The sequence below is a fragment of the Pteropus vampyrus genome, unplaced genomic scaffold, assembly GCF_000151845.1.
Source record: "Pteropus vampyrus isolate Shadow unplaced genomic scaffold, Pvam_2.0 Scaffold229, whole genome shotgun sequence".
In the NCBI taxonomy this organism is placed as follows: Eukaryota; Metazoa; Chordata; class Mammalia; order Chiroptera; family Pteropodidae; genus Pteropus; species Pteropus vampyrus.
Genome location: NW_011889010.1, coordinates 372,450 through 382,333, shown reverse-complemented (window position 1 = coordinate 382,333; position 9,884 = coordinate 372,450). Strand labels below are relative to the sequence as shown.

At 40.3% G+C, this 9,884-nt stretch overlaps 1 protein-coding gene across 1 annotated transcript in view; it reads left to right on the top strand.

Moving 5' to 3' along the window:
• Positions 1–265: 265 nt before the first annotated feature.
• The window catches only part of KIF13B (kinesin family member 13B), a 182,882-nt gene continuing 173,263 nt past the window's right edge, over positions 266–9,884 (top strand). Inside the window, 1 exon segment of the mRNA XM_023519655.1 lies at positions 266–297. Within this exon segment, the coding sequence (XP_023375423.1) occupies positions 266–297 (32 nt within the window).

Below are 9,884 nucleotides of genomic sequence, written 5' to 3'. Positions count from 1 at the left end.
GTGAGCACACTCTGCTATGGAACATGAATTCTCATATTGTTTTCCTCGATCACATTTCTTGATCCAGAGGTTAAAACTAAAGTGTCCTGTGGGAGAGCAAAAGGGAATGCTGCTAACAAATGTCCTGGCCTCTTACGACGTAGAGCTGATTCTGGCAGAACTTAACCAACCATTATTCTTTCCTTCTACAGTGTAACAAGTGATGGGTTCGACCACAGCAACAATCGTCATAATTAAGGGGATCTGAATATTGTCACTCTAAAATATGCCGTTCTGGCACATTATTTTGAACAGAAGTCACCTCTCTGCCCTCTCCTAGCTCCCTGAAAGTAGGACATAAGTTTCCCTTTGAAAAAGGTGCTTTCCCCACCTCCCGCCGCCCAGCCCCTTGTACCAGAAAGAGAAGAGCAATCCTACCCCCAAGACACTGAGATAAGATTGCATCGACAGATCTTACTAAAATAACCGTTACTTCCGTTAGTTCCCTCATGTATGTCCTAGTCACCTCCCTATGTTTCCTGGGTTATCCCTTAAAGCCCAAACCTCCTTTGTTTTGTTAAAATGTTACAAAAACGTCTGGGTCTAACTGCCTCTTTGAGTTTCACTTTTTTTCTGTGAACTCCTATGCATGTAAATATTACATAAAAATTGTACCTTTTCTACTATTAATTGGTCTTTCGTCAGCTTAATTCACAAACCCCAGCTACTGAACCTAAGAGAGTAAAAAGTGTTTATCCCTCCCCAAAACAGACACAAAAATATTCTATTACTTAGGTACTTTGATATGAAAAATGGAATTTCGAATCGTCTTGTTGATTTGTACGAAGATTTTATTCTTGTATTTTTTAATGAAGATTTTAGTGAAACTACAGAAAACATAAAACAAAAGATAGTTGATATATTACCCAACTACAAACTGTAACTATCCAATAAAGAGTTAAAATAAATTGCCATATCAGAGAACCAAAAAAAATTATTAAAATATTGTTATAATTTTTCTCATACATTATTTTTCAATTTGTCCTATTATTAATTACTACTAGTTGTTTTTGTTAACTAGCCTTGTTGTGGTTTTGTTTAAATAGCGTTTATGTAGCAGAAAAGTAATAATACAGAATAATATGTAATTTAAAATTAATATCTATTTTTTATATTTTTGTTAAGGTAATAACATATATATGTAATTATTTATTATACGTTATATTATTATTAATTTTTTGTCTGGTACAATTGCATCCTGGGTTGGCATTCTAAAAAGTTGGTCACCTTACCAACCTTACTTCACCATAAAGAAGTATTAACTTTTTGTTAAAAGTTTGCCAAGGGAGAGGCCAGAAGGGGAAAAAATAAAAAATAAAAAATAATGTTAAAAAATAAATAAAAGTTTACCAATTTGTTGGATGAGAAATGCTACATCTTTGCTAAATGTACATTTCTTTAATACTAAGGAAACTGAACATTTTTCACATGTTTATTGTCCACATTTCTTCCTTTGGAATAGCCTGTTTGTTACACTTGTCAAAATTTTATTGGCTTCTTTCCGTCCTTTTCTTTTTGGTTTGTAAATCTTCTTTAGGACTATAACTCTATGTCTGTCATATATTTCCAAAACTTCCTAATTTACTGCCAGCTCTTTCCATATTTGGTAAGATTTGGGGAGCCTACTTTAGAAATTTTTGTTTTCTAAGCAACCTGTTTTTATTTTTTCCTTAAAGAAGTCGTTCGGGCAGGGTTAGGCTATGGCCTTACAGGCCCCAGTTTGAGTCCTGACTCCATCCATATAGGCTTTGATTTGAGCAAGTTTCTCTGTACTTGTGCTGTTACTGATGACTTCTTTTTTTGCTTGAATGAACTAAATATTCACTTTTATTTTCTTCTAGTTTTTCAAGTTTTTAAGTGGAAGCCTTCAATTGTCTGAAATTTATATTGGCAGATGAAGGCCACATCATTCTATATTTCTAAGGAGGGTTTGCTTTCCTCTCAGAGAAGCCATACTGGTGCAGCTGCCCCTATTCTGTTCCAGGCCTTGCTCAGCTGCCTCTGAGTCATGCGGGGGCACTGGGAGGGTTTTACAGCTTCTGGCTTTCTAGTGGGTAGGAAAGCTTCTAGATCGGGTCCCAGCTGAAAAAAGTCTCCCTTGGTGGCACAGAAAAATGAACTCTAAGATAACCTCCTATCACAGAGTCCCTGGGCCGCAGCTGTCTTGGTTGGGTTTCTCCTTAACTGTTTCACGTCCAGTGTCTAGAAGATTAAAACCACATGTGGCATCCATCGTAGCCTGGGTTATTTGCTCTGCTCTTCTCTCTAGTATCAGGATTGGGGGGCCCCACCCTCATGCTTCCTGCCTAGATGACACCTTCTAGATCTGAATCTGGGGTGACTCAGAATGGTCCTTTTCTCTCCGCAGCTAGGCTCAGGCCCCACCCATGTGCAGCTGCAATATGTGACAACTTCCTGAGAAAACAAGATCTTAACTACCGGCCAACTATCAAAGGAGGAATTCTATGGATATTTTTCCCACTGTAACCGCTGACAGTCGGCCCTCTGTATCAGCGGATTCTGCATCCGCGCATTCAACCAACCTCAGATCAAAATTTGGTTGAACTCGATCCAGAGGGCCAACGAAGGGGCTTGAGCATCCTTGGATTTGGGTGTCTGTCGGGGATCCGGGAACCAATGCCCCTTGGGTACCAAGCGGTGACTGTAATTATCTTCAGATAAATTCTAACCTTCTGGAAATGTAGTCTGCCATACTCACTTTTTTTATTCCTTAACAGGCAAGTACCTTGCATTGATTGTATATATACAATCGAATATTGGTTAGATTTAATTATATTTGGTAAAATAATATCAATAATGAATAAAGGGAGGAGAGTGTCTTTCACAGCAGAGATCCTCTTCCCAGGTATATTTCTGGGCGATATCTCTTTTTTCCAACTGTAGCTTTGTCCAATATTTCTCATGGGAGGTTTTTGCTCCTTCTCCAGATAGCCGTCCTAGTGAAAAAAAGTCAGTTGCTTCTCTTGAGGCTTGGAGCCCTGGGCATAAAAGTTTACCTCCTGCTGACTCCACCCCATCTCCTGTGGTTTCAAAAAATCCCTTTAAATAAATCGGCTTGAGGGAAGAGCTGTGGAAGCCTCTGAGTTTAAGAAAGTGGAGGGAAGCAGCCATAGATCTGACTAATCTAACTCTTCAGGCATGGGTCCCCCAAGCAGTCAAGGCTTTTGTACCACAGCCTATGAATATTTTATGGATGTTCTTTTGTGCTCACTAATGGGGCCTGAACTGTACAATCTGCCTTGAATAATACCAAAAGAGTACCCTTTCCTGACCTCTGTCCCTAAATGATTTATGGAGATGAAGAGGCCTATCGGATTCATTATTGATGTTCTTTAGAGACAGTTTTCAACAAAAAGGGAAGTGAATTTATGTTCCTACAGATAGCGAACACTTCGGGGGAGTCTACTGTGAAGTCTGTGTATTTTGGGAGGGCTTTTAGTTCTGGATCTTCAGAGATTCGAAAGGATTGAAATTTCCTCAGTAAAGAGGGCAAATTGATGTTCTGAAGATCTTCTACTCCACTACCTGCTTATTTTTTTCCCAGAATTTCTGATTGCTCTAGATTTTCAGTCAAAATAATTAACTTAAAGCTCTTCTCTCGTCTGGTGGCTCTTCCACCTTCGTGCTTTTTACACAGGAACAATTCCCTCACCCGTTATAGATCACGTCAGCTGCGGTCTCGTCACTGTGAGCCGTACCCAAAGGTGAGAAGACATCATCCTGCTGCTGAGTCCTCCGTCTGATTGGAGAAGACAAGACCTACATACAGTATTTAAGTCGGTTTCTAACCTGATACTAATATGGTACAATGTTAGGGAAGTTTCCAGAAGGGAAACAGTATTGCGTGCAGGATTAGCGAAGGATGACTTTTTGGAGACAATGAGCCCTGAATGGTTAGATTTTAATTGGCAGACAGAGGGCATCCTAAGAAAGGTAGCAGCTTGAGTGAGAGCAAAAATGTGAGAGATGGCAGCAACGGGGGAGAGAGCAGGAAAGGGGGGAGGGGGAAGGAGGGAATGCCTCCTTCCACAATCAAGTAAAACCCAGGGCTGTTAGGTTGCTATGAAGAGAGGACTCTGCCAGAGCAGGACCCAGTAACCTCAAATTCATACTTCTGATTTGATTCTTGTGGTCTTTCCCCAGTTCCCACTGCCTTTACCACACTGGCCTCAGAGGTAGACTTCTTCCCTTTTAGACCTCTGTCCAAAAGTCCCTTCCTTTGCTTCCCCTTGGCACAGGCCAAAGACACGTAAGTTTAAGAAAATGTCACTAAATGCAAAGAGAGAACAAAAAAGAAACTGATAGATATATAAGTAACTATGTTTACGAGGTACACTTTGCTCTCTGGGCTCGTAAATCCTACCGCATTCTACATGAAATTCTAGGGAAAGAGGGCCTTGCCTGAGTCCACCCCACCGAGCACATTTCAGGGAACATCTTTAACCTCCAACATCCAAGAGGACTCTTCTAAACATCTACATTTCTCAAAATCGAGGCCAATTCCATTCAGGCTCCTAAGCCCCACAAGTTTGTAGCTTCATTCTTTCAGGAGAAACCTTACTCTATGACTCCAGAGTGAGTCCCATATGCAGGATGGATGGATACTTTCTGCTCAGAGGTATCTTTTGGGGAGGGGCCATGCAGACGCTTTGAAAACAAGGACTTCGGAGGGCTTAGAACAGGATGATGGCAATGGGGATGGAACAAACAGGTACAAAAGACAAGGCTTTTGACTTCAAGGAATCCACATGAGCTTTTTTTGCAACTTATGCTCCTGCAGCTACTCTTAGATGCAGACTAGTGTTTCTTTCCTTTGTCTTCTTTTTTTCCAACTGCTTTCTCTTATGTCTGAGCTTCCCACTCCATCTATTATTTCTCCTTTGCCCCCAAGCTCTGGAACTGGGTTGTGTATCCTTAGCTTTGCCTTTTTCGTGATCTCCCAAGCCAGGCATACTGAATCTCCTGCTTTCTAGGGTGTTGTTTTTAGAGGGGATTCCCAGACATTGGTGACAGGCAGCAAAACAACAGGGAAAAGTTGCAAAATTTCCAGAAATCTAACCCAACTTCTTAGTGCTTATCTTTTTTATCTTTGTAGCCGAAGCACCTAATGCCATATGGCCAAACACATAGTAGAGAAATTTGTTGACTAAGATAATAAAATAATTAAAACAAGGAGCACAGGTCGAGGCCCTCCCAGTGGGTGCTTGATGAAGAGTATCAATAAAGGCTGAGGGACCCAGCAGAGCACCAGATACCAAGTGAAGAGGCAAGTTCGTGTATGGTAATGATCTGACAGCTCAGGCAAGGCACACAGGAGGCTCCACATTTGCAACGAAGAATCTCTTACTCAGGCCAGTGTGCAAAGTTAACTTGCCTTATTAAGATTCAGTTGCCCATCTGTCAAAGACTATAACAACAGCGCCGACCTCATGGGATTGTTGTGATATTTAAATGAGATCATATATATGAGATGCTGAGCACAATGCCTGGCACATAACAAGTGCTTGATAAATAATAGCTATGGAGAGCTGCTATTACTGAGACCTAGGCTTCAGGAATTCACAACGTAGGAAAGATAACGCTAACATGAAAAATACGTAAGAAGAAACATAGGCATGGCCTTTCTGTGTGTGGAAACAGCATAGATTTTTTGAATCATAAACACTTGTGTTTGCATTCCAACCCTGTGGTGTACTAGCTACACGATTTTAGGCAAATCATTTAATCTGTCTGAGGTTAATCATGATACTGTATTAATATCTTCTTTCCTAAAAATGTATGAAGTGCCTGTCTACTAAGTAACAGCTAAGTCCTGGGTGTTGAAGATAAAGAGACTTGGAAAAGGACACTCTCCTTGTGCTCACAGTATAGATGGGGGGACAGGAGGAGAGACAGGTATAGTTGGGGAAAACCAAGCGCTCTGCCAAAGCCAACTCTGCGGAAAGCAGGTAAATACTGATGTTCGCTGGAGAGGTCCTGGGCTTCAATGAAGTGATTAGCTCACTCCATCCTTCTTCTAAAGGCAGAAAATAGAAGCTAATAAAGAGGTCTCACTTTTTACAAATAAGAGGGTTTTAGAAACTATTTCGAAAAGTAGAATTGTGAAAATTAGATCTTTTCGAATTTCTTTGGGTTGAGCAATCTGCACATAGATACTTGCCATCGTGATAAAAGGGAGAGTGGGAGAAAAGGTCACAACAGCAACACAAGGCCCTTGGGTAAGATGCTAGGACCTCAGTTTCTCCATCTGTAATACAGGGATAATAACAGGAATCACTCACAGAGCGAGTGCGAGCGTTAAGTGAGTAAATTCGTGTAAAATGCTTAGGACGGTGTCTAGCACACAGTGAGTGTTCAGCATATGTTAAGCTATCATTATTCTGTAAGTCATGATTTTATGACAATGGGGTGAAATGTCTTCCTCAGCCTGTACAGGGCCCGTCAGAAACCGATGAATGGGTGGCTCAAAGCCATGAAAAGTAAATTAGAAATTAGTTTTAGAATAAGTGGATTTGCAACTGTCAGGACAAAGTAAAACAACAAAACAAAACAGAACAAGGAGAAATCTCTTATCAACGCAGCTAAAATTCAGCATTAAGCAGACCAACCCCAATATCTTGAATGCAGCATTGGTTGATATCTTAAGTACTTGCTTTACCAACAAAGGCCCAAGGCAGCGGCTTACTTACTAGTTCTTTTTCTCTTCTTTCTCTTAATAGTTCAAAAAAGGAGAAACCAAGACTGTTCCTTCCTTGTGTTGGAGGCTGAGCCCCCGCCCCCCGCCCCCTCCGCTGCCCAGCTTGGTGACTGGGCAGCTCTCCAGTTACCTGGTGCAAAAGCCCCAAGCTCCTTGGCTGCAGGTTGTAACTCGCATCTTATTTGTTTCTTTCTCAGGATTCTCTCAGAATCATCTCTCCTCACTTTTACAGCACAAGTCAAAAGAGAGAGATTTCTGTGACTAGAAGTCAAAAGGTAGAATAGCCCACAGGGGTTTTTCCGCTACAGTCTCTTAGGAAGCTACTATCATTTTCATCCAATCAATGTTTCCAGACTATTGAACTGGTTTTGGAACTTTAGAGAAAGTCCTCACCTTTTCCCTATTATATCTCCTCCATTCCCCTTCAACTCCTTAGGGGCTTTCTCCTCTCTGAAATTTGAACTTAAATTTGAATACAATGTTCCCATAGAAACTGTGGAACTTCTCTTTTCTGCTGGTCTTGCTTGTGTTTAAAAGCTAGATTCCGGCTATCATCAGAACATTCCTTCTCACTCTCCCCTTTTAAAAGAGACATATGAAGTAAAGAATGAATACCCAGGAACCTTGGCACATTGCAAACTCTTATTTGTTATAACCTCTATGTGTTGAGATGGTTATTAGGAAATTTGGTTAAGACCAGAGTACCCAATTCTGGTGATCAGTCCAGGAGCTATGACAAAAGTTTTTTCAATGCTAATTAAATCAAAAAGACAGTTGTGATCATCAAGCAAACAATTTCAACATAAAAATATATTCTTTGTGAACTTCCTTGAAAAAGAAAATGATGACAATAGTAGATAGCAATTGTTGCTTGCATTAGTTTTTAAAGAATTTACTTGGTAAGATTAAACAGCTGGCAATTCTATGTTGGGTCTCCTTGCTTTATTTGTTTATTGGGCTGTGAAAATCATAAGATTTACTGTGCTAGAACCCACTGCTTCTCCAGCTGAGAAGGCCCTCCTGAAACCTCAGAGTAGTGCCTCTAAGAAAGAAATCCCCTTCTTTTAAAGAGGGCCTTCTGGGGTAGCATTTCTATTTTTTAGTCTTTTTTTTTTTTAAATGAGCTAGAATTGACATATAACAGTAGTTTCAGATGTACAACATGATTCTATATTTAACCGTTTGAAAATTGTGGTAAAATATACATGGCATGAATTTACCTTTGTAACCATTTTTAGGTGTACATTTCGGTGGCATAAAGTACATTGACATTGTTGTTTTTATCTTGACAAAACAAAAGTCTGTACCCTTTAAACACTGACTCTCCATTTCTCCCTCCCCCACAGCTCCTGGCAACCACCATTCAGGTTTCTGTCTCTGAATTTCACTGCTCTAGGTACCCGATATAAGTGGAATCACCCAGCGTTTGTTTTTATGTGTCTGGCTTATTTCATTTAGCATAATGTCTTCATGGTTCATCCATGTCGTGGTATGTGTCAGGATTATACTGCTCTTAAAGGTGTTTTTAACCTTTTTGACAACTCTGCTTATGTTGAAGTTCTTTCAACAGCAGGACGTTTAGTAACAAAGACAAGTCTTGCCAGCTTTCTGTATTTACTCATCTGTAAAATGGGTTCGAGTTCTGTACTGTCATGTAAACAATAAGCAAGCGGGTGTAATAAACCCATAGGATCTAGACATATGGTGGTAAAGCAGACCTGAGTGGGGCTGTGGTGAACTGGAGAGACCTGTGTCTTAGAAAGGTGACCACTGCTCCTCAGTTCCAATCCATATTTCCAATACGTCACGTGGGCCCTGTATTGCATATAAAAATCTCCTGATTTTCATGCGTTGATCACTACTGTTGGGCCAAACAGAACATATTTGCAGGCCAGATCTTACCTACAGGCAACCAGTTAGCAGTCTCTGCTAGGGCTCTGTTAAAAAAACAAAATTCAATGTAGTAATTTTGAAGGTCTAATGGGCTTTATTAAGTGATTCATGAATTGAGGAGATCCCGTCTAGCAACTAGAAGGGCGCTCGGAAGAGTTGTACAAAATGGAGGATTTTACAGGAAGAAGGGTGGAGGAAGGGATCTATTAGGTAAAGAAAAGATTAACTATGGACAGGAACATCTTTTTTGGGGGGGAGGGGGTGAAAACAGGGATGGGTTTTTATTATACAGATTATCTCTTCTTTCTATGGGGGATGGAGAGGGCCTATAGGACACATTACCTTACAGGTGCTTGACCAGAAAATTCTGTACTGGTTGATTAAGATTATGTTTCTGGGGGAGGTTGAAATTGCAGTTAGATCAGGTATGACATATAGGTTTGGTGTCATGGGCTTTTAGCATGAGTGAGGCCATTTTGGGCCTGTGAGTTTTTTTTTTTTCCTTAACAGCTTAAGAAAGAGCTAATTTTAGTGTGGTTTCACTGATCCATTCGCGCAATAAATGTTTAGTAGGTCTGTACTACAGGCTAGGCTACACATACAAGTAAGAATGGTTTAAAAAATATATGATAGGAGCGACATAAATAGTTGCAGCATAAACGCTATAAGAGAGCAAAAATAATGTCTAACATTTACTGAGCACTTCCTACACATCAGGGAGTTTTTAAGAGCTGTACTTGTATTAACTAACTTAAATTTCACAACAATCCTATAAAGTAGTCATTCTTCTTGTCTTTATTTTACATATGAAAGCACAGAGCAGTCAAATCATTTATATATAGTCACATAGGTGGAAAGTGCTGAGGTGGGATTTGAACCCAAATGGGTTCCAGAGACCAAGGTCTAGACCAGAAGGGCAGTGGGTGAGGTGTTACGGGGTTAATTTGTGGATCTATGAATACTTCCAGAGACATTAACTTTAGTCTTGAAGGATGATTTCAGGAAACAAAAGAAGGGAAGGCAAAGTAGGCAGAGAAAATAATTTGGCCCTGGATTAAACCCTAAATTGGCAAGAAATGAGTCTGAGAGGCTGCAAGAGCTCCAACGCCAATTATTCAATTGTTTGTTCTCAACTGAGGCACCAGCTCATCGATAGCTTATAAAAATAAGAATAGTGAAAAGGTAGAGGGCCATTTACAAGGCCCTAAGGTCCTGAGAGCCAACACTCACAGAA